At 31.9% G+C, this 27,231-nt stretch overlaps 1 protein-coding gene across 1 annotated transcript; it reads right to left on the bottom strand.

Annotated features, from left to right (window-relative positions):
- Positions 1-1,801: 1,801 nt before the first annotated feature.
- LOC134681789 (potassium voltage-gated channel subfamily C member 3-like) lies at positions 1,802-21,141 on the bottom strand. The gene is made up of 4 exons (XM_063541435.1): positions 20,980-21,141; positions 13,126-13,215; positions 4,172-4,644; positions 1,802-2,853 (listed from the first exon to the last, which is right to left on the bottom strand). The coding sequence occupies exons 3-4, from the start codon at positions 4,634-4,636 to the stop codon at positions 1,960-1,962; spliced, it is 1,359 nt and encodes a 452-aa protein (XP_063397505.1). The 5' UTR covers positions 4,637-4,644; positions 13,126-13,215; positions 20,980-21,141; the 3' UTR covers positions 1,802-1,959.
- Between the last annotated feature and the right edge of the window lie 6,090 nt (positions 21,142-27,231).

Here is a 27,231-nt window from a genome sequence, read left to right as displayed (position 1 = left end):
GACGACGACGGACGACGACGGACGCCGGACGCCAAGTGATGAGAAAAGCTCACTTGGCCCTTCGGGCCAGGTGAGCTAAAAACGAGGGCAATATATAATTATGTTAAAACAATAAAAGGAAAAGGTAGACAGATAGCAAACAACAATAACTTCTCCCTACCGAACTGCTGTCTTGGGACTAAAATGATGAAGCTGGATAAAAAGCGTGTTATGTTGTGATATTTCACTATTGTTTGAGATCATGTTGAAGGTTGCATTGACACCTCTTTAAACTCGCTGCAATCATTTGCACTTGTCCTCAGTCAGGAATATGAAGTTTAGTAGTTGTCGTTTGTTTGTGTGTTCTCATATCTTGTTTGTTTTATTCACCATATAGACAATAACAATCAAAACCAAGGAGTACACAAAGACTCACAAAACCAAAGGACAATTTACATCAACAGTTACAAATAATAAATAAGAAACAACACAAACTCCACTAAAAATCGGTGTGAAATCAGGTGCACCGAAAGGGTAAGCATTTGTTTGTTTGATTTTTTTCTCGTTTGAATGGTTTTACACTTGTCAATTGTGGGGCCGTTTTTAGCTTGCAGTTCGGTGTGAGCCATGGCTCCGTATTGAAGACCGTACTTTGACCTATAATGGTTTTCATTTATGAATTGTGACTTGGATGGAGAGTTGTCTCATTGGCACTCATACCACATCTTCTTATACTAGTATATATATTAAACAAATCAAGATCTTCGCTCACCTGATCATCACTAGAGGTACCATATAACCAAAAGGTAATAAAAAATATTTTGTATGATTGCCAACAATACAAATTTTCACAAGAGATCAAATATACAGAAATGGCACACCTATAAAAGTTTTAAAAACATGAAACACAATACCGAGCTTTCGTATTTATCATATTTTCCTTGATAGAAAGTTGACGCTATTGAGCCATGGTTTTTAAAAATGGTGAAGTTGAAGTCACCTTTCGAACATTGCATTAAGGACAAGATGATTTTTTGCCGTTATGGAATATCTGTTGTACAGATAGTCATGGATGTCATATTGTCTTAGCCACAATTTCGTCCTATTTTCTTCAATTCTGCCATCAATTTCAACGAATGCAAATTGTCACCGGATTTATCATTATTTAGCAACACAAAGGTTGCAACGCGTAGGGCAGTATCTTTTTACCTTCCTTGATCGCCTGATATAACTCCCGTGTTTTGTGGGGTTAATACTACTCAGTGTATCGGTTTCTGGGTAGTGTTATAACTGGTGCATGTCTTTTCCTCGGTTTTAGCCATGGTGTTTTGTCGATTTTTCCTTGATTTATGGTTTTTGACTGTCCACTTCAGTGACATCTACTTGCCTACTAACAAAATGGTTGACACGAGATTTGTTATGATAAATACTTTTATCAGTCATTGTTATATTTCGATTGGTTTAGTTAGGGTTTTTTGATTCCCCGAATTATGACGGTTTTTTTTTGTTTTTTTTTTTGTTTTGCATAGGTTTTTGTTTCACGAATTCCGTTGCAACGTCAGGCCTTATTTAACAAAGATCAGTGTTATTAAACATATATTTAGATTTTTTTTACGTCTCTTAATATACTTATCCGTAAAAATGTGTATACACCAGTTTGACCATAAGCTACTCCACGTCATTTGATATATTTGTTCAAGCCATCTTCCATAGTGTTTATACTTTAACGCAAATACTTTATTTCACATTCAAAAACTGTCAAAAAAGCACATGAATTTTGTGACAAAATGATTTAATGAAGGAATGCATACAAAATATTTTGATCACATGCAGCTAGTGGTTGACGGGAATGGGTGTAATTGATCACGTGCAGCTAGTGAATGACGTGAATGTTGTTATTTGTCACGTGCAGCTAGTGGGTGACGGGAACGGTGTAATTGACCACGTGTCGCTAGAGGTTCACGGGAATAGTGTTAGTGATCACGTGCAGTTGTGGTTCATGGGAATGGTTTTATTGGATTTCACTGATGTTCCACTACCATTCATTTGACTACTATTTATTTCTGATTTGATTGCTGTAATGTACCTATCACGATTTTTCTGATGAGAATAATATTCTGAGAAATTCGATGCAATGATCGCAATTGGCATTGCTAATAGCAACAATCCACAGACAGCGCAGACGACACCCACTAAATATCCAATCGTTGTTGACGGAACATAGTCACCGTAACCAACAGTTGTCATAGTAATAACAGACCACCACATGCAAATTTGAATACTATCAAATCCATCGTTAGCATGAATTTCTGCATAGTATATGAGTGTAGAAAAAATCATGGTTGCCATTCCAAACGATATCAATAGTAAACATAGTTCCTTCATACTTCCTTTTATAGTCATTATCAATACCCGTAATGTACTTATCTGTCTCTCTAACCGCAGAAAAAGAACCAATCGCATCATGTTTACCGCTTTACATACGAAATACAACTCCCTTGTAGACGAATTAGCGGCAAGGTGTCCCTTAGCAAACTCCAGACCAAATGATATCCACATGCAAACTACTAAGAGACCATTTATGAGATTAAGTGGTCTTTTTAGGAAATTAACCTTTTGAGGACAAAATGAGAAATGAAGAGTCCACTCTATTGTAAATACAAGTAAGCAGAAAATTTCTAGTGCAAATAATGTCGGTATAGGATCCATTAAGATTAACTGTTTTAATTTTAAGCTAGCGCCACTTTTGATGAAAGGATAATCCTCTGGAGTTACAGCAGAAAGGTATAATGTCGTCCTTAGTGAAGGCGTGGTCCACAAACAATACACTACAGCACTCATTATAAGAACTACCATGTAAAACCCATGCCATACCTGAAATAAAACTGAATGTTATAAAAAAAATATAATAATGACAATATTCAAATACAGATTTTGTTATTCATGCTACAACTGCATGGGTTTTTACTTTATGCACACCCCCTCTACATCCCATTCCCTTTCAATTAAACGTAACGATTTGTATAAGTAACAGCAAAATGAAACATCAACACACAAATACAGGTTAAGGATGTCTGCTGCTCTAATTTAAAATAACAAGGATTTCATGTGGTTGCTTAAAATGAAAACAACTTTGATATTTAAACAAAATAAAGTAATAAAATCATTAGTCTCGTGTGTAGTTTTCAAAATACGAGACATTTAGAAAATGGCGGGAAAAGGGTTTTCTTCAGACTTTACTATTTGTTAACATTGGAATTGTTTTTTACCCTTTAAACCAAGAAAAAATAACAAGGATTTCATGCCGCCGGATCACTAAATCTGAAATGATCTATTGAACAGATTTATATAGACAAAAGTGGGGTGTCGTGTAAATTATTTTTTTTATACATTTGGATGGATAAAACCTGAGAAAATCGAAAATTTGACAAGAATTCAAAAACATGACCAGCAGTCATCCTTAAAATATCTCATTGTACGTTTTTTGTTTATAAATTCAAATAAATTTTGATATTGTTGCCATGTTAGGAAATATAGCTACAGTGTCTTAATAAAATTTAAAACAAAATGGAGATACCTAATGCGACATTGCCCGCGGTTGATAAACAACAAGTTGTAAACGAGTTTAGATATCTGAGACTGATAGCATATTTAAAAGTCAGTATCGTGGTCATTTCATCCGTAAGATCAAAACAGAAAAAATGTCATAGAATAAATAACTACTTTTTACCGGTAGTGTTCATTTTGAAATATGTTCACCCTAAAAAAATGTATTTCTCTCGGCTAATGACCTCGGGAAATATGAATTGTTTTAGATCATTTGCATAGCTCCCTTACATAAGTGACATTCATAAAATATATTTTTATTCCTATTATTGTGTCTGACTGAACATAGAGGATGGTTCATGTTTTTAAAAATCATCTGTATTATGCCCTATACCTAAAAAATTGACGGGATTGTAAGCTTGCTTTAACTTCTTTTATGCGATCTTAAAATTGAGAATGGAAATGAGGAATGTGTCAAAGAGACAACAACCCGATCAAAGAGCAGAAAACAATTGAAGGCCATCAATGGGTCTTAATACAGTGATACTTTATCGAATATCAGAATGTCCTACCTAAAGAATATGATCCCGTAAAAAAAATATATATATACTACAAAGTCAAAAGTAGGATAATATGTATAGAATACCTTGGCATGTATTGATGACCCAGGTTGATCAAACATCAGCCAGGCTTTGATTTTCCAACTGGTCTCTGTTTGTAACGTCTCTGTGTATTCATACGCTCGTTTTATCTCTTCGATCATCCCTTGGTCCTCTTCAACTTGATAAAAAGTTCGCAAACAACATTCGGAAACTTTGTGATGAGGAATTTTCCAATACGTCATTTCCTCTTTCATGACCGCTCCACATACATTTTTAGGAATGTGTAATTTTCCCATTACATATAAATTAATAATAGAATTGAACACATCCGGGTCCCTGTCAAAGAAATACTCATCTCTTGCCACGTCATAAAATTTTGAGTTCTTATCAAGAGACGATAGTCGAGTGTTAGGAATATTCCTCAACGTTGACGAAATTACCTCAAAACGCCTTCCTCTGACATTGAGTTTTATTTTTTCAAAGTTCAAATGTCGTCGATGATGCTCCATTTCTACATCTGTGGAGAGAAAAGAAAAGCTAAAGTTTACAAGTTTAACATTGCTGTCCATGTTTCTTTTTCTTTTCTAAGTATCAAAATCAAAAGGAATATGCTTTCAATTCACCAGTCTACCAGAACAGGTCTTTGATCACTGCGTCGAGTTAAATACTTATACAGCTTGTTTGTCGACACCATAACCTTAACATTTGACACTGGTCATTAATTTGCATTAAATAATCAATATATTTTTCAATAAGTAAACATTTACGTGTACAATACATTTCTTAAATTTTATTACAGTAACAAAAATAGTTTGATAAAAGTGCAAACGGTAATTGCCAGAAAAATAAATAAAAAATATATATCTATTCTGATTGACAATAGGGTGCCATATCCGTTCAGTTGTTATTGTTTTTTTGTACAGACAAGATTTTAGATGGTGCATTGTAGTTGCAATATTGCAATTTTAAAAAAAAACGTATAAAGAATAACTTCAACTAATGTTTCAACTCCTTCAAAAACAAACTCATCATAGATACCAGGATTGACATTTTATACTGCACAAGACGCGTGTTTCTTGTACAATAGACTCAAAAGTAATATTCGAATCAAATGATGTAAAAAAAAATCATATAAAGTACGAAAATATCGTTGCCATGTTGTATGATAAACTGAGAATCTTGTCGTTACTTTTCTTTTTTGTACTGTTTCACAATTTGTTATCCGGGACCTTTTATAAATATTTATACGTTACATCGTATATATTGATATATATCAATGTTAAAGAACCTAGCATGTTAATTGTTTAAGGGATCAGAAAGTGATTTGTTGCAAAAACGGAATATCTGCCCCTATCCAACATACCATTGTTTTTTCGTTGTAGAAATTGAAATATAAACCATTTATCTGTGTTTCAAAGTCTAGCTATTGTATTGATATTTAAAGAAAATCTCGCTCTTGAAGCATGTCGCATAACTCAAGTAACAATTGATCATTTGATCAAATGCGGGCAAATATAAGGTTTCAGTATGAATCCTATTATTTTACTTAACTACATACTAGTATGCTTTTGAAATTCTGTTAATTGATACTTAAAATTCAAAATCAATCTAAAGTCAGTCAGTCATTGTTTGCTGTAATACAACATTCGCAAAATGTAGAATAATAAATAAACCGAGCTCCGAGGAAATTCTAAACGGAAAGTCCCTTAACAAATTGCAAAATCTGTGTTTAACAACATTACTAGGTGCACATTACCCATGTGTTCCCAATGCATTAATCTTATAGTTTAGGAAACAGCATAAAACATCTTAATAATGACCGAAGACCAAGGAATAAAAAAAGGGAATTTCGAAACATATTTTCAAAAACAAATATTATACTCTCTTTGGAATTTTGAAAACGGAAAATAGAATGCTATTTTTGTACAACAGTGATTTTTTCCAATGTATTGGACACAGCAAGAACTTGACGGTCATCTGTCCAATCATGTGTTAAATCCAAATGTGTCAGCCTTTATTTTTTTACTATGTCTGCGAACAACTATATGAAAGTATTGTTTTACTGCTCAGGTTTATAAGAAGTATCTTTAAAATGATCAATTTAAGCACGTTTATTCAAACTCTTAGGATGACGAATGATAAAAAAGAAAATTAATAGTTTGTTGAATTTTACGAAAGAAGTTTAGAACAGATAACGCGAATGGGGGAAAAAAGTAAATTTAGATATCTTATTTCTCAAAGATATGAACTTTCTAGAATATTTTCAAATGAGGAATATCATCTTAACACTGTGGTTGCTAGTCTTGTTACATTATTTCAATCAGCGATGACCAAAGCGATGATATGACTTTTTGCATGCATTCCCTTTCAATAACTGATATAACTAGCTATATGATATTAATAAACTTTGTTGCTACGTAGGATACTTTTCTTAAAAAACACTTCACAAAATAGTATTTCGTTTTATCAATTTTATGATAATGTCATTTATAGAACATTAAACTTTTTTCAAAAAATATTGTCAATGGTATATAATTCACTTACTACTTACTAATTGAATACTTAATCCTTCAATAATATAAGTGGTCATCAGGTACTGGATATATCCAATATCGCCAAATTCATGACCTTGTAACTGGAAAACTTACAAGTTATAACTGTATTAACACGGTAGTTTTATTCAAATCTATTCCCTGAGTTTTAAAATTGTTGTACAAATGATTATTTGGTTTAAGTATTATCGTACAAATGCATTTCTCTAATCTACTGGGTATGCACTTTTTACATGGTCTCGGCATTTCTGATTGATCTTTATTTACACACCTTATGTATTTTGCGAAATTACATAACATGTAAAGCTTATTTGCTTAATTTGGTATTCAGATCTTGCTTTAATCACAGCACTTAGACACATTTTCCCGCCTTGATATTCACGAAGAAAATGGCTGCCGACCTTTTAACAGTCAGTTATTTTCTATACATGATTGGACGTATGATCGTGACACATCCTGCCTTTTGTTTGCAAAATCCTTTAAGAACACTTTTTATCCATTAGAAGCTTCAGTAGTCAGGTTAATGTACCTATACATATATTCATGAACTTCATTTTCCATTTATTTTGTTTTCAACTGTAATGTTAGATGCGCTCTTATAAGGGAATTTGAATATGTTGTCACGTATAGTCCTATGTCACCTCCATTTTTTTCTTTCTTTCACAAAAGATTGTTTTTTCATGAAAGTTCTATGCTATTGTTGGCAATTTTGCCCAACTCCGGTTCGAAAAATAGAACGATGACTTTTACTTTTTCTTAAGATTATAAAAAGAATAAGAAAATTCTTTCCGAGGAAATATGTACTGCGGATCCACCTTGATATGCGATTGTTTTCAGATGTGTACTTCACATTATTGATCATGCAAGATAATACTACAGTGTTTTCATTACTATTAATTTAGATATGTTCTTGAGAATTTTTTGTTAATGATTGTTGGAGTTAAAGATCGCATTCAGGCATCCAACACTTTTTTTACTATTTCATTGTGACCAGTTGTTATTTATAGAAAAGGGAAATAAACTAGTGGAAACCACAACAACGGCCTTTTGCAAGAAAACTATCAATCTTAGTCAATTAGTCGGAACTCATAGACCACCAAGCGTGGTTGCAACTACCAATCTTAATGTAAAGAGGCAAGTAATCATGGCGGATGCACTACTTAGATCATTCCTTTACATTTTGTTCACTTTAGATATCAAAATAGTAGTTTTTCATTGGCACAAGACAATTTCTTTTTTCAAAAGATTGATCTTTGAGTTCAATGAAACCTTAGTCATACATCATTAGTCATAAGATAGGTATTCCAATACTATGAAAGTAATATTGTATGGATGTCAGTGACGAAAATATAAATGTAAAAGCTATGGTCAGTGATTCATATAAAAATACAATAATTTTGAACAAATCGCCTTCTTTACTGAAGGTATCTAATCTTTAAAATTTTATCTAGTATATATGATATTTAGGTCATATACTGGATAGACCAAACAACAACTTTTTCAAAGTGATTTTTGGTTTAATTGAATAGCATATTTTCTTTTTTCACTAAATTGTTTGATATGTTTTCCAAACGTTAGGTCTTAGATGGTCTTTTAATTCATAGTGGATTGCCTTCAATGGGATCTTTGCGATTGACACTGATAGGTCTCATGTAGACACAAATTGAGTCTGGTATAACAAATGTAAAAGCTAAGTTGAGTATTTGAAACACTGCTTACAGATTTAGATAAAAGATAACTGTTGATCAAATGTCAATTTTAGCTGATTGGAAAAACATTTGGACGTGAGTATTAATATTGTATTCACTTTTCCCTCTTAAGGCACAATCAGTCGGGTGTTTGAAATTATTAATATGAATAATCAAAAATAAGTGGGATTTCGGCAATCTGTTAACTCCTTTTTCAATTATGAATAAAGCTATGGACATCTACTAAAGTTGACAAAATTCTTGTTACGTTTTTGGATCCTCAATGCTCTTTGGATCCTTGATCCTCAATGCTCTTCAACTTTGTAATGGTTTGGGTTTATAAATATTTAGATATAAGCGTCACTGGTGAGTCTTATGTAGACGAAACGCGCGTCTGACGTACTAAATTATAATCCTGGTACCTTTGATAACTTGGCAGAAGATACATTATAAATGTATGTCTAAATCATTTTTAATTAGCATTTGTTTAAATTTGTAACTAATAATGCATTACAGTCATAAAAAGTTATTTTTAATATAATCTGAACCTTAATACGCGAAGTCTGGTTTAGAGATTATTTCAATTTTCTGACATTTTCTTGTTGTTCCTTCAGTATTAATTGTTAAGCCCTTTTCCTATTTATGTTATAGACAATTCAGTACTCTTTGGTACCTAATTACGGCGTATAAACAATTTTTTTTTACCTGTTACCTTTTGGTGGCTATTATTCGTTTGTTGCTTTCCTATATTTTTCCCATTTATCTGTTTATTTATCGTAACTATGTCGTGTAATGTTGTCATTCTAATATTATAATTAACACTGCCATTACAGCGGGAGGTTTGGAATGCCACAAAACCAGGTTCAACTCACAATTTTTTCATAAAATGCCCTGTACCAAGACAGGAAAATGACCATTGTTACATTCAAGTTCGTTTCTGTGTGTGTTACATTTCGGTGTTGTGTCGTAGTTCTCTTATATTTGATAAATTTCCCTCAGTTTTAGTTTGTAACCCGGATTTGTTTTTTTTCTCTATCGATTTATAAATTTAGAACAGCGGTATACTACTATTGCCTTCATTTCAAACAATCCAGTACTGTTGGGTACTTTTTAAGACATTTTAGTACTGTTTGGTACCTTTTTAGACACTTCAGTACTGTTCTGTATCTCTTCAGACAATTAAGTACTATTCGGTGCCTTTTAAGACAATTTGGTATATGTTTTTTGTACAGGTAAACAAAACAATCTGAAAATAGACCGAACGGATTTTAATTTCAGGATACAAACTGTCTGTACAGTTTTTTTTATTTATCACAGTGGATAAATCTGACTATCGACCAAAGGACTGACGACTTAATGAAAAGTAAAATAGCAAAATTACCGAACTCCGAAAGGAATTCTAAACGGCAAGTCTCTAAGTAAATGCCATTCTTAAAAGCTCAAAAAAATCAAACGAGTGGATAACAAATGATTTGTTGCTGGCATTTCTTTTGTAGAATATGGTAGATTTAACCAAATTTTAAAGCTAGCTAAACCTCTCAGTTGTATGGCAGTTGCATAAAAGTCCATTATGATTTATTGTTCAGTCTTAAATCAGATATTCAGAGTGCTTGATTTCTTTTATTTGTGTTCATGAAAAATCAGGTGCAGCTAATCCAAAAATCTTTTGAAAGGTTAATTGACAAAATAGTTAGGGTCATTTAGTTCAAACGTGCTTAACAGAACAGCCAAAATTATATGGCAAACTGAAACAAAATGTGTCTGTCGATATAAATGTGTACTAAGTGAATGTTAATATTTTCAAGAGGATAAAAACAATGATTTGTGACAAGATTTCTAACGAGTTAACAAAGTTTAGACGACTTTACGACGTTTATTAAAAAATCAAAACCGTATAGTTACATATATAATATTCCTTAAATGTTTTTTATAAAAAAAAAAAAAAAATGAACAACATCATGGTCAATAAAAAAACAAAAGACTTCACAGAAACGTATGTCGATAAGAAGTTCCTTTGGTATGTTTCCCAACTTTCTTTGTGATTCTAATTGCTGCAGGTGTCATATTGATACTAATGTTTGTCTACTCTCTGTTAGTCTACTGTTTTATAACCAAAAAAAATGTATCTTTCTAGTCAAACATGTATGAAAATGATAAGCGCCTGGGCAATTCCGACTAGGACAGTTTATATTATCAACGTATAGATTTCAAGTACAGAATGAAATCGGTTTACCATATAATTATGCTAATTGTGTATTAATTTTCTTTTTAACAGAAATTTTCATGGTATATTATACTATTCAAGCGATCTCGCTATGAGTAAAATTGTCGGATTAAAAGTCAAATTAGAAGAAAACAGAGGGATTTGTTTTACTGTCTTCCTTTGGAGAATGCAGAGGATATTTTTATTTATTTCAGTAGTCTAACGTTATCATGTTATGTAATGTCAGTCAAAAATAAACAAAGAATGACATTTGGAATAAAATTTAGATTCACAAATAAACCTGCAAAGAAATTGAATCGATTCGAAAGGCAGATTAAGTTTTATAGATTTGTGCACTGTTAGGTAAGCCTATTTACAGCAGATACTGTATGTTCTTAAGGAAAACAGGTATAAACCAGAGTTAAATGTTAAATGCTGTCACATTGATACATTACCATCTTACTAGATTATGTTCTTATAATCTCATATTTATAAAATTATAAATGCAAACATCAATCCTTAACACAACAATTTAGATCAACATCCTGGTATTTTTTTCTGAACATTTTTCTAGAAAGATACACAGTAAATTCAGATGTCGAAGAACTTCTAAAAGTTTAACAAAAATATTGAAATACCAGGCAAATTCAAAACAAGGGAAGAACATAAAAACAGACAAAATTCAAACACTATCAATTAACGGAACAAGTGGAAAAAAACTATTATATTCCTGACTTTGTTCGTGATTTTATAGCTAGCTTTACCTCTCACTGGTGTGTCAGTTTTTTATAGTTCCATTGTATTGACATACGTTGTTGATAAACACAAGTAGACAGAATAGGATTAATATGACAAAACGATGTAAACAGTTGTTTAACATTTTGTCATTTCGGGGTCTTTTATAGCCGACTATGCGGTATAAGCCTTGCTCGTTATCGAAGGCCGTACGGTGACCTATAGTTGTTAATTTTTGTGTCATTTGGTCACACTTGGGGAGAGATGTCTCATTGACAATCATACCACATCTTTTTTTAAATCACTACAGACATACACCACACCTGATTTAAAAGTTCAAAGAAACATGCAAATAATCTAACAAAGACGCCAAAACCATGACAAAAAACGAAAACCACAGAAAACAAAGCACTCAGCCTTATAGAAACAGCGGAGATCTCAGATGTCTGTTATGTTATGACTCCATGCATATCATTGCAGATATGAAACAAATCATATCTTATAATCATATTTAAGCATGACAAATTTTACTACAACATAAGCTGGTACTCTAATATTTCTCATTTAACTTCCATCATCGTCATTGATATTCTTACGCATCTTATGTTGTTATTATGTTGTTATTTTCTCAATGTATCAGATAAATCATGTGTCTAGCTGTATGCCCCTTATATAACAACACAGTTCCACATTCATATATAATCAACTCACAACGCTTAATATAACCTGTAGGTCAAGTATATTGGCCCCTAGCATCACATATTCATTAACTGGCGGAGTATTGTACTGGTGGTTTTCATGTTATTTATGTCCATTGATCTGAATCTAAATGTGCAGCTAATTTGTGATATGCGGTTCATTTAACTAAATAATGCGTATGGATTTTCTTTATTTGTATATTAGCATATGCTAATGAAAGTTACTATACATAAATGCAAGTCACTATACATAAATGCAAGTTACGATACAGAAATGCAAGTTTCTATACAGAAATGCAAGTTACTATACAGAAATGCAAGTTACTATACAGAAATGCAAGTTACTATGCAGCAAGACGCCTATAACTTTACAAAAAATGAAGTTGGGCATATGTAATAATACATCATATAAAAATAAGTTATAACACTGTAAAAGTGACCAAAAATCAGAAATGATTTCAAAAAAGAAAAAGGTTATAGAAAATAGTCAATGAATTAATGTGTAAAGAGAAATTATTTCGCTTTAATCATGAAATGAAACAGAACAATCTAAACAGAAAATGTCAAGGTTAGGTTTGTCTTGCATTTGATGTGTTTGTGTCTATTTGAACCTCAACTTTTCGTTGCCTCTTTTACAAAAAAATATTTGAATAATGCCCTAAAAATACCCAAAAAAAATATCGAATACATTTTGAAAGTTCTATATTTTTCCATTAATTTTGCTCTGGCTTGCTGTTTCCTTTCTTTTTTTTTAATTTTTACAAAACCAAATGTTGTTTTTTTCTCCCACTTTCACCTACCCCACCCAACCACTACCCCTCTCCTCTCATCTTGTGCTGCCAACAGCAATATCAATTATGATTTTAATCAGCTTGTGAACAGATGTCCATTGTGTTTTCAAAATAAGTTAAATTTGGCAAACATTGCATCAATGAAGTCCTCAACAGAAAAATGTAGTACTCAACAATATTTTAATGTTATGGATAAATGTTAAATTGTTGGAACAGGTATAGTATAAAACATCTTTGATAATCAAATTCGTTCAAATTGTAACCTAACTCTGATTTAAACCTTTTGAATGAATACAAATCAAAGGGCTATATCTATCAATATAATACTTACCCTGTTTGGCGAATGCAGAATTAACATCACAGGTGAAATATTAGAATCTGTTCTATTCGCATCATCATGTCTGCATCTTTAGTAAACACACTAAAAAATACATATGTTACATACTTAAGTCAATATATTAATAATTTTAAAAAACATAAATGTTATTTCACAGTTGATAAGTAAAAGTAACTAATTGATGATCATTTACTTTCCTAAGTGAGATTTTTTACAAACACAATTAGTTTTATTATTGACTTAAATCTGTGCGTAACATTTTTATATTAAACAAGAATTTCTGCAATTTTGTAATTTCATTGTGATGAAAATGTATTTTACGCTGTATTTATTCTAAAGCTTGATATTACCACAGTATATGCGAATGGTATTACGTATGGAAATGAGTATACTTTGAAGGTTTTCGAACGCAAGCATTTAATTCAGATAATGCATAGGAAAAACACGTATGAGATAGATGAAAATAAGTGGTTGTCGTTTGTTAATATGGTTTTTCGTTTTGGATGTAAACTAGACCCTTGGGTTTCCTTTTTCAATTATTTTACACAGTTATGTTGGTTTCCTTTATAGCTTGCTGTTCGATGTGAGCCAATGATTTGTGTTAAAGGCAGTATTTATAATTTTTATCTTTTTAAACCTCGTGTCTTGGATGGAGAGTTGCTTCATTGGCAGTCATATATTCTTATTCATATAAATTAGCATGAAAAGTAAGAACATCACCTTATCTGTATCATTACAGTTTGTATAAAATGGTATTTTGTATCTAGAAATATTCACAGTCAAATTATTATTATCATTTGTGAGTAGAAACTAAGGATATTTCCGGGGCAAATAAACTCATCATTGATACAAGGACTAAATTTTGTATATATGCTAGACGCGCGTTTCGTCTACAGCTTAGTTCATTCATGTTTTATGTGGGTTTCGTGTCGATCAGTCCTTAATTTTCTATATAATGTTTTATGCTGTTTTTTTGTGTTCTCTTCAGTTTTTTTTAGTAATCTAAAATCTTAAACGACTTATTATTTTTGCCTCTTGTATTTTCACCCTTTGTTTACACATCTATATACATAATATGTGGTGTTAATACAATGTAAAATAAAACATGTATTTCTGAACTTTAACATTTTTACTCTAAACAACATAAATAAACAAACAAAATATAGCTACGGAGCAATTTTGTTATACAATTAGAGAAGTTAAAATGTTGACATTCCAACATGAGAACGAAACGTGTATTGTCGTTAATGAAATATTTCCTGAACATATGCGCTTTCTCATTAGAATGTAGAAAGAGATGATTGAATACAAATAAATGTTCGTAATATAATTTAGTTACAAATGTGTATCTTTTGATTTCAGATAATACATTACAGGTTCTTTTTTAGCCATGGCGTTGTCAGTTTATTTCGATTTATGAGTTTGACTGTCCCTATGGTATCTTTAGTCCCTTTTTTAAATTATATTCTAAGGAAACTGACTTCATATGTTTTATTATAGTTTAAATTCTAACAATGAATGTTTTTTTTTAATTTGATAGATTCTTTTGTGCTTTTTTTTGTAAATGATTGTTTTGTTTTGAGATTGTGACACATTGATGACTGCTGTATCCATATTTTGACTATTTTACCTATTATGTCTGTTTTGTTCACGCATCGCTGTCATACAAGTGAAAGTTTAAGCGCTATAAAACAAGGTTCAATTCACCATTTTCTACATTTGAACATGCCTGTACCAATTCTGGAATATGACAGTTGTTGTCCATTCGTTTGATGTGTTTTGTCATTTGATTAAGCCATATGACTATATACTCGATTGAATTTTCCACGGAGTTCAGTATTATTGTGATTTTACTTTTTACCAATTATTTTTTTACGGACTCTTCTAGGAAATGTAAGGGAAATCGATGATAAGTCAATTGGCTTTAATAAGAACTTTGAATGAAACTATAAAATACGAAATGTGAAACTTACAACTATACTGCAATATATACATGACTTATTACATGGCTATTATGAAATTTTTGCCAAAAGAGCAATGGTACTTGTGGTATGTCATTTGAAAGCAAAAGTATGGATTTTGATTTACTAAAGACTCAATACCGTCCAATTTAATATATTAAACTAGTTCATTTAAAGGTTGTATTACTATACGTGATCAAAATCGGTACTTTAAGTATAAAAAAATAAATTACCCTGGTCAATATACTTTAACCTCAACTATTTCTTATAAATATTTTTTTTTTAAATCTTAAAAAAGGGTTATAAATTAAGATTATTTCTTAATATAAAAAATAATGACCACGTAATGTAACACTTCAAAAATTTTACTACGTTTTACATGTTAAAATTCAAGCTGATTCTCATAAATTAAGAAGATGATTTAACGGAAGAGAAAGAAAATATGACATAAGCATGATAATAACTAAATTGGAATCCCAACATTCGAAAACTGAAATCAAAAAAATATGTGCAAAGAAATATTAAGCAGCACTTCGATAGCAACAATAAAGTGGAATTCGAGTCTTAAAAGATTGTACGTGTGCTTATTTACTGTTCACTGTGATGACTTGTCTGTTGTTATTCTATAGTAGTTGATTTAACTGTCTTATCAGTTGCATGGTTTGACATAATAAAACATAGTACAATGAACCGAGTTTTAATGAACTACAGAAGGTAGAGAAAAACATGTGTAATCGAGTCAAAGGTATTCCTTTTCGCTTACATAAACCAGGTTACAAAAAAATCGAGGAACACGCGGCTGCATGCTTCGTCAGAATAAGCCTATCCTGATACAAAAAAAAACGTCAATTGTTCAGCACATGACAACTCAAACTTGTTTTTTTTCATAAACGATACAAAGTTTAGAGCTCTTCAACTTTGTACTTGTTTGGCTTTATAAATATTTTGATATGAACGTCACTGATGGGTCTTATGAAGACGAAACACGCGTCTGGCGTACTGAATTATAATCCAGGTACTTTTGATAACTATTAGTGCACCAGATGCGGATTACGAAAATTCGTATCTTGTCAGTGATGTGTGAGGCCAAAAAAAAAAATTCTTGGGTGTTGTATTTTGCCGAAATGTGACATTTTATACTAATTTTGAAATTCAAGAATATTATGTTAAATAACGCTGGTTCTTATTTTTTTTTTTTCGTAAATTAGTTACATTGAAATTCAACATGTGTTAATATTTGTATTTTTTATCTAACCATATGCAGAGAGAGACATTAACACTAACCAAAAATGAAACCGATAAAGTTAATAACATGCAGTTCAGTAATATGTTAGTCTTGACATTCACATACAATACTATGGTAGCATTTGTTGTCGTCAGCGATATTATTTAATAAATCATATTGTATTTGCATCAAGAAAACATTAACTTATATCTAAATATTATCAATCGATAAATAAAAGCCTTATAATAATCACCGACAATAAGAACATTTAATAGCCATCTCGCTTTCTATAGCAGGGAGAAATTTCTAGTTATATTCTTAATTTACAATAATTTTTCGACAAATGAAAAAACTATCATGCACAACATTTTTAAATTAAAATTTAAAGAATAATATGGTTAATAGTTTTTTAATCAATAACTCAGATTTTATTGGAAACATGAAAATTTAAGTTTTGCTTTGAAACTTATTTATAAAATCGGTAACGTTTTTCCTGGAAACGTTCAATAGTCCTGTGGTTTTTATTTTTAATCAAAACTTTTCTATTCACACAAGGCCTCACGTGCAGGAAAAGAATCTACATCATACCTTAGTTCATATAAATGATCTACCATTTGATTTAATTTTTCAAAAAGGCAGGACAAAAGTTTTCAGTAAAAAACAGGCAGAATGAGTAATGAAAAATTAAATGTAGGATGATAATTTATATAATGCGGGGTTCACACATTGCCGATTATTGCTCCCGTTTGAGACCAGACAGCAATACGACACGAAAAGTGAAAAAGTCGGATTAGTATCCTCAATTATCTGGAATGTCCTATCATTGTCTGAACGCAGTCGTTTTAGTTCGTAACATATTCCTACGGGTAGGGAATGGTCCGAATAGTTCGGCAAAGCACCCCGACAGTTAAGTGCGTCCCGTAACATTCGGGGCAACTCAGCCGATTTTGTCTAGTCGGATTACAATCTTGGCTATGTCGTGATAGATTCTGCTGTATCGGATCGAATTCCGAACAATGTCTTGTGTTTTCTGGACGGTGTCCTGTTGAACGGGAATGATCTGGAGTAATTTTTCATAGCTGTTTTTCTGCCGATTGAGTCCAAATTGCATCCAGATCTTGCCGATTGCGAACCGTTTTTTGCCGAAACCGTCCCGAAAGAGTCCCGTTATTAATACGAAATTCGTCAATGATACCCACGTCAGAGTCCCGACAATTACAGAATACAATACGACTGAGACCAGACAAAGCCGTTTGCATTGCGATAGAGCGGACCTTGATAGGATTACGCTTCGATAGTACCTGATCGTCCCGAATATGCCAACAGTTTTCGAACGGATAACTTCCGTCAGCGTCGGTTCACTGTCTGGTCACTGTCTGATATCTGTCGGATAACATTCGGTAGAGTCGGGACGCAGTCGTGACAGACTCGGTTGAATTTTACCTGTCGAAATATACAAATCGTATTAGAAGCGGATTCAGAACGGGATTATCGGGACTAATTCGCTTAGAAACGGTTGAATATCGACGCTTCCTGAACACTATCTGATTGTTGTCGTGATCAAAATTTTTTTTTACAACTTTTAATTTAAGTTTGAATTTCCATCCACGATTCACAGGATCTTGATCAGACTTTTAATAAATTTTAATCGGGAATGGTCCTGTCAAGTACGGTAGTAAAAATCGTGAATGGGTGACCCCAGCTTAAAAAAGTTAGGATAAACTATTATAAAAGGAGGAATGAAAAGAGTGAAAAATAAAAAGACAGGACAAAGGTTACAACTAAAAAAATTGCTGACAAAACAAAATCATCCTAGCGTCCCTCCCCACCCTAATCCAAAGAAACCCCCAATCCACAAAATAAATCAGATGGTAGCGCCCTAATAACGAACTGTTCATATATTTAGTTTATATTATTCATATATTTAGTGTATATTATTCATATATTTAATGTTTATTAGTTCCAGTTTGTATATGCTTACCTGCTCAAAACGTTTAAAAACTCTCTATTGTTACGTAAGCAGGTAGGATCTTATAGATTTTTCCCTAGGATCGAAACCACTCTAGATGTAATTGTTTTCTGATGTGAAAATAATCATGTTAATAATAAGGCGTCCATATTGTAATAATTTTACATGGAGTGATTCTGTCATTATTTAACTTATAGTATTTTGTTTTGAATATTTTCTGAAGTGGTTTTTTCATGTTGATCTTAAAACACATTGAGGAATTGCTTCATAAAATAAAATCCAAGAATTAGTTAATATGTTGTATTGATATAAGCCTTAATTTAGTTTCAGTCCAATGCCTTAAAACTTAATCGTTGCGCAACTACTTATTAAACCCAACGGTTGTTTTTATTGATTCGTTTTCAAATGCATTTAGATTGACCAAAATATAAACAATTTCGGTCAAAAATTATGCAAAATTATCAGATTTAATGTTATCACATACGGTTTCATATGACAAAGGGTCGAAAAAAAATCCTATGAATTTGAAATTAATCCTACATTGCATTGCAGAAAAAAATTAACCCCTGAACTTAGATCTTAGGGCTTTTGTACTGAACAGGATACAATTGGTTTTATCTGTTTATTTTCGATTTGTGAGTTTGACTGATCCTCCGGTATCTTGCGCTCCTCTTTTCTGTAACCATGCCAATTATTTCTTTATTTGAAAAAATATAATGTTTGCACAATGCAAATTCAACGAAGGCTCATAGGGGAAATCAATTGTTGTGTTACATCTGGTATACTATTTATTGTAGAAATGACAAGACCGAAAAATAGCCTGTTCAGGGGTAAATATTTTCAATTGAATAAAGTCGAATTTTGTAGTCGAAAATAGCTATTTGGACCAACAAGAAAACTTTAATATGATTTAAGCGTTGAATTTATTTTATTGTAAGAACTTCCATCAAAAGTACAGACTTCATGTTCGTCCACTAATGTGCATTGAAATATTTCTTTCGAGATACACAAATACACATCTATTTTTGGTCAACAGAAACATTTTTTCAGGGTTTTGGTTCACTTGTCGTTATTACTATCATGTACTCTTTTCCTTGATCCCCAAATGACCCTTATAATTAGTTGCACACTAACTAAGAGAAAAATGAAGCCTTTGCCCGGTAAGAAAGATTTGTTTACCCGTCCGAAGCACCGGATATTACAGTAAGTATTGGTGGAGATTGCATCGCTTAATCTTTTATTTTTTACTGTTGTGTAACACAAAACACAAATTTAATATTAAGTACAAAAATAATGGGACAAAACTTATAATTACCTCATTTATTATGGCGTTATCCCAAATTGGAAATATTAAGACTAGAGAGGCCTGTAGTTATTTAATATAAGCGTCTTTTGATATGCACGCAAGATCGTGTTTAAAGGCGCAAATACACAATTTTAATCCTGGTATCTATGATGAGTTTATTTATATACTAGAACAAAAATAATGCTTATATGTGTTTTCTATATTTGTATTACTCCTATCATTATATAGTTCCACGAGATAAATTGGCAGTAGATTCTGAAAATTGTGTTAAACTTAAATATACTTATCACATGCCAAAATCCAAAGCTCAAACACATCAAACGAATGGATAACAAGTGCTATATTCCTGAAATTGTATTGTGAAAATTCTTCTCATGTTCAGAATATTTTCATATATTTGACCTGACTTTGGTTTTTCATTTGTTTGATCCAAAACGTGGTTAACAATGTTTATCAAATAAAATGCTTCGAATACAAAGCTATTTGTGAATATGAATGGTTTATGTTCATTGATTATGATAGGACTTATGAGTAATTATTCCTTAAAGAAACCAGTAAACCGAAAGTTGAAAAATTGAAGAAAAAAACATCATATTGATGTAATAGGAGAATGAAGTGAAAATATTGAAGAGTTAAAGAAGATGTTCATTAAATTTTCATTTGCTGGCTAAACTTCAGTCGACAAAACAATTTACATTTAATATAACAATAAATAAATTGGTGAAGCAGAGAACAAACAGGTATATTTTACTTTTTTTTTAATTACGAACAACAGATATTCGTTTTTAGTAAATCTAATACGAAATGACAAAAAGCACACTTTTTGGTGATAACACGATGCGTTATGGTTTTGAAACATTTGTTGCGGCAAACAATTACCTTAGCATAATAGTATTCTTTTGTATTTCTTGTTTGCGTTTGTTTTTTTGTTTTGTTATGTTTAGTTTAATCCTGACAGTGTTAATTAGTTAATGGATTTCAACGTTTAATTTAAAAGATGGAAGCTTATTTTCGAATGAAGTTGTATGCAAAATATTCAAAGTATAGAACAACATTCGAATTATAAAATTTGAAACAAAAAACTACAAAAATGTAATGTATAATTTAAGAATTAAAATGCGACAAGCCTTTTTATATTTTGTCAATAGTTACCTTCGCCCCTATATTATTTAAAATAAAATAAGCTTTAATATCTATTGTAAAAATCATGCATCGTATAGGTACAACGGAGAAAATATTATTATCCGATCATTTTAATAAACACGCATATCATTACTTAATAAAATCTATAAAACTAATATTACCAACGCTGTTCAAAACTTATGAAATTTAAAGGCAATATAGTGAAAAATCAAATTAAAAAGAGAAAATTGTAAAACAAACTTACCACGTGTTTCCGAATTATATCTAAATACTTATAGACACCAAAATAAAACAAAATAAACAAAGCAGGAACACAAACGATGATGTCTCGTCGGTAAATGAACAGTACCACCTGTTACCTTCGATTATTCCACATCAGTAGATATACCAAGTGAAGCCAATGTGACGTTCATAACAGATTTATAAGATAACACTTTCGTTAAACAGTCGATATTATATGTATCTTATTAACCAGAAAATAATTAATCATCTACTTCTGGTTAATAACCTTTAAATGATTATAAAATATCAAAAACAAGATACCTTTAAAAGAGTATCCAATGATCAATATACGCCCCTTTTATTATTTGCGTTCTCGTATTCGATCTCTGAAATTTGCATGCATGTAAGTGATAATTAATTACATAGTGTGTTAGTGACCAAATACGGTATATATGGAGTCAGTTAATTCCATATGAGGTTAGAGCGAACCTCGAATCCCCATATGGAATTTACTAACCACATATATAATGTATTAGGTCACTAGCACACTATGTAACGAATTTATCTTACAGACTATCTTAATGTGTGAAATTTTTTACTAGTGACCTATCAAAATGAGCAAGTCTTCAATACTGTAAGCATTAAGAAACTACTTCCATTGATCCTACAAAAACAGATACCAACAATAACAACTTGTTAGGTTTAAATATGTTTTATGAAATTATTTCAATCTTAATCATCATTTCCTTCGTCTGTTGATACCTTTACGATTTTTTCTCAGTACCGTTTTGTTTTTATAAAGGGACGTAACACCACTACTAACCGTAGATGAGATAAGCCCGCCTCCCTACTAAACTAATATCAAATTCACACGGTCTCCACGAGGGCGCCTTTAACCAATCACATTCCTAGAAATGTATAGGAGGTAAGATAAAGGTATATGCAGTGCAAAAATTAATATGATAATCAAACCGTCAAAATACGTCTCATCCCGATGCACGATAATGTTTTAAAAATCCCTACACATCAATTGTAGGCATTTACATGTAGTGATGCACGTACATGTGTTTGAATATAGCATACGGAAATGAAAGTTCAAGAAAAACTACATATGTATGGCTACAATACATCCGGTTCTAATCTAGGACAAAGACAGACGATTTTGTCTTCGCAATACTATAGCTATTCAATGGTGATTTTATATATAAAAAACGCGTTTGTCAAATCTATAACGGTGTTAAATGTCATTTTCAACCACAAATAAAAAAAAAGAACAATGTTTAAACTCGTCAAAATTATAACGGATCTTATCTATTACGCCAGACGCATGATTCATCTTCAAAAACTCAACAATGGTGATCTGATAAAAACCGACGGAAAGTCAAATCGATACCAACGATAAAGAGCATTGTAAATAAAGGCAGCAGTAGTATACCGCTATTCGAAACTCATAAATCGATTGAGAAAAACATCCGGGTTACAAACTAAAACTGAGGGAACTGTATCAAATATAAGAGGAAAACAACGACACAACAGAAACACAACATTAAAATGTAACAAACACAGAAACTAACTATAAACTAACAATGGCCATTGTCCTGACTTGACTTGGTACAGGACATTTTAAGAAACAAATTATGAGTTGAACCTGGTTTTGTGACATGCTAAACCTCCCGCTTATACGGCAACGTTAAATATAACATTTAAATGACAACATTACATGACAGGACTACAATACACTTAAATAGGAGAACACATAGGACAGAGAAAAACACCAACGCTAAAAAAAGGTACCGGGTTTTAAATGTAATACACCAGACGTACGTTTCGTCCACATAAGTCTAATCAGTGACGCTCAGATGAAAAAAGTTCGAAAGCCAAAACAAGTACAAAGTTGAAGAAAATGTGCCCATGCAATACGGCTAGAGTTTTCTGCCTGGGATAAGAACATCCTTATTATTTAGAATACTTCATACTTTTGCAAAGAGTAAATTTTATAAAATGACTATACAATATATTGATTGATTGATTGTTGGTTGCTTACGCTGCATTAGCACACAAAGGCTATATCGCGGCGAGAGCTAATTCGAATATTTTTACAATTTAAAGCATATTTTTTTAAAATAAGACAAAAAGTCCTTCAATATACTAAATTTCTAGACAAAAGCAATACAATAAATATACATGATAAAACTGAAGTGTAAACCACAAGTCAAGTTCAAATCATGTTTAAAAGATTTCAAATAAATGACATACGACGCACAATTTTTCTATGCTAGACGTGTCAATCATGTTAGTGTTGCTGAGACCAAAATGGTTGGGAAGCTAAACTTGTTACGAAGTAAAAGATATATTTTAAAATGTAAGAAAAAATGTGTCATATCTTTTTAATATCAACTTTAACAGGGATAAAAAAAAAACATCCATCATCAGTCAATATAAAAAGAATTGCAATGAAATTATGTCATTGTAGCACAGGGTGCTGACTACCAGGTTGGTGGTCTATTACAAGTGAAATCATATAAAGGATGGAAATTAACATCGATACATATCGGTGCCCTGTTATCGTTACATGGTTGTCTTTATTGATAATAAATTGTATAATTGGCAATCCTACCACATTTCCATGTTCATATATCGTTTGAAACTAGTAAGTTGTTATACAAACCAAATAGTGATATAGTCCTGTAAAGTCTAGCATAGCCAATTGAAGTTTATCGGCACAGATGGTTATTTATGACATATCTTTCATGCTAAATATATCATTCTTCGAATTCAAATTGCTAACACCTCACTCAAACAGTATTATCGTCAGTTTAACATTCATTGTTTGAAATGGTTGGTTAAGGGATTATTTGTATTTTCAAATTGATACGAAATTTCAAGAGTTGCACATTTCGTTGTTCGGAGAATGTTTTGGGTACAAGGCAGCTTTTAAAACAAAGAGTTTCTATTGAATGCATTGATGTTATCTCTTTGAAAGTTTAAAAAAAAGGATTACATCACGCATTGTTTTTATTGTTTTGGAATTTCTGTGTTTTAGATGGCAACGAACTCATATTTTCCTTTCCTTGTCAACAATCATTTCCAATTTTACAATAGTTGTATTGAATCTTCCAATTGAACCGACTTGTCAATGCGTCTTTGATTGTCCTAATTAAAATGACAATGTAGTATATGTGCGTACCTGAAGGAAAAACTATGTACGGTTTGGCAATAAAGTTTATCGACAGTTAGTCCTACGTTTAAATGGTCAAATAGTGTGGCCACCCTTTCACCAAATACTTATTTCTGTACTGTTATTATGAATCACAGATTATGAATAAACTCCATAAAGACCCACTTACGTGCATTTAGTTGATAAAAGTACAATTTTGCGTTTCCTATTGTAAATTTTCCTCTGTGGAAGGTTAAGTTTGTTTGGTGTCAACTCGAGGTGTTTACATTTGTTATTATCTCGTTCGATATGAATATTTCTAGAATGACGTTTTTGATTTAAATGAAGGCAATCTATGTAATACTGGTAAATTATTAAGTCAATCGTTACCACAAATTACTTCAAACAATTAACTTATTCTACATTTTCTTCTATTGATATAAATATTTGGTTTGGAAGATTATCTGTTCGTGTACACGTGTATTAATCTTATTGCAAACGGAAGAGTTCGTCCCATTTTTTACTGCGATGTTGTCTTCCATGTCCATACACACAACAGTAGAACCTGTAACAAAATGAACGGCACTGTAAAGTTGTATTTTTAATTAGTTATCAAAGGTACCAGGATTATAATTTAGTACACCAAACGCGCGTTTCGTCTACATTAGACTCATCAGTGACGCTCATATCAAAATATCTATTAAGCCAAACAAGTAACTTCAAATATTTTAGCGAATACAATGATAATGAGTATGTATTGCACATTGATAAATGGACAGTTTTGCGTTCCTTATTTGGGTTTGTTTGTTTGTTTGTTTGTTTGTTTGATTTTTCCTATTGTTGATTTTCCTCTTGTGGACAGTTAGTTTGTTCGCACCAACTTGCATGTTGTTTCTTGCGTACTACTATTTGTTTGTTCGTCTTTTTCATTTTTAGCCATGGCGTTGTCAGTTTATTTTCGATTTATGAGTTGGACTGTCACTCTGGTATCTTTCGCCCTGTTTTGCAATATGTATAAATCGTAATAGTTAAATAAAACAAAAGTTGTATAACTCGCGGCAAGGTTCATAATTATGTCTAAATAAGCGTGATATAGGAATAGATTTTATTCTAAGCAATTTTTTATCAAAATTTGTCACTTTTTTCTACCCTTTGTTCGTGATGTGGTAAGTGACGCCACCTTCACTCATTGAAAATTTGGTTAAAAAATAAATATAAAAGTTACAATATAAACAATTAAAGAATGGTATGCGCCAGGAGAAGCGCTATATACTGATTAAATATCAGAAAATTGTTAAACTGCAAGAATTTGATATCTTATAATATTTTCTCAGATCTTTAGCCAAAATTATGAGTTAATGAACAAACTCTAATTACGAATACAAATGTATTTATCATTCTTCAAACAAATGTATTCTTAAAGATTACCAATCTAACACTGATTTTGAATATTGTGTCTGTTTTAGGACTAGCTTTCAGTTACTGCTAGTACTCTCAGATCTGTACTTTGTGACATTTGTGATTTTGTTAGCGGTTTTTGTGTGTGTGTATGGTATCAACTTTTAATGTGCGTATTGTTATGCGTGTACTTTTCTACATTGGCTAGAGGTATAGAGGGAGGGTTGAGATCTCACAAACATGTTTAACCCCGCCGCATTTTTGCGCTAGTCCCAAGTCAGGAGCCTTTGGCCTCTGTTAGTCTTGTGTCATTTTAATTTTAGTTTCTTGTGTACAATTTGGAAATTAGTATGGCGTTCATTATCACTCTGAACTAGTATATATTTGTTAAGGGGCAAGCTGAAGGACGCCTCCGGGTGCGGGAATTTCTCGCTACATTGAAGACCTGTTGGTGACCTTCTGCTGTTGTTTTTTTTTCTATGGTCGGGTTGTTGTCTCTTTGACACATTCCCCATTTCCATTCTCAATTTTATTGATGTTGTTCTGATTGTGTACTGTTATACTGTTATGTCTCGGGTTTTGGGCAGAGTTTGAAATCGGCATAAATGTTCAATCTCGCCACCGTCTGTATCTGGCATTTCCATGTTAATAAGATGTTCTTCGGTGGTTGTATTTTTGTTTTTGTTTTTATCATATTTCTTTTTCGTTTAATGATTTCTACAGAATCTTGTCATAAGCTTTTTTGTTTTAAATGATTCACATTTGTCATTTCGGGGCCTTTTACAAATATGATTAAAAGCAACAAATGATCGACAATCACTGTGATAAAGGCTCCTGACTCGGACAGATGTGGCAGGGTTAAACAAGTTTGAAGGTTGGTCCTGTCTTGACAGAGGATTAACAGTACAAAATAAGAATATGTATAAGATATTCGTAAGTGATTCAGGCTCCAGTAACTCGTTATAAAAGAGCATGAAATCCTGAATCTCATCATATATACCATGATTAAAATGTTGATTTCCAGACGCGTATTTCGTCTTAGACTCATCGGTAACGATCGAATTAAAAAGTTGAAAAGGCCAAATAAGTTTATTTTTTCAACTGAACCTTCATCATTTACCGAGGTTGACAGAAAATTATGAAAGGTTATTTTCGTCGTTGGTATGAATTGTTGATGCCTATCTAACTTTGCTTTGTTCTTGGGAACGGAATTGTGATACAGTCACTGAGAACTCGTATAATGCACGTTACTATGTGTGTGCTATGTTTCGGATTTTCATAATATGTTGGCCTCTTGAGTCACTACAGTGACATTAAATTGGTCATCCAACGTATTAAAATGTACCATTTATTGTTATTACGTTTTTTTTATTATGTTCGACATAGTTTCGTTTCAAGATACTTCCAAATATTAAGTAACACCCAATGTATAGACACGAGATCATTTCAGTATTCATATTATAAACTTTTCAGATCCACGAAATATGCCATGAAAAATTGAAGAAACCAGGAACTTCAAAGCCAGATTATCATTAAAAATATACTAGTACCGCAGTAAAAATATCGAGATACGAATACAATCGGAATTATGATGAATTTGCAATTGGAGGTTATGACGATGCCTCTGACATCATCATCGGTCTGCTGGTCATTCTTGTTTCTTTATTTATCATATTCAAAATTGAAATTTGCAAAATTTTAATATAACACATACATATG

The sequence above is a fragment of the Mytilus trossulus genome, chromosome 8, assembly GCF_036588685.1.
Source record: "Mytilus trossulus isolate FHL-02 chromosome 8, PNRI_Mtr1.1.1.hap1, whole genome shotgun sequence".
NCBI lineage: Eukaryota > Metazoa > Mollusca > Bivalvia > Mytilida > Mytilidae > Mytilus > Mytilus trossulus.
The sequence above is the reverse complement of the archived record's forward strand: the minus strand, read 5'-3'. Positions and strand labels throughout refer to the sequence as shown.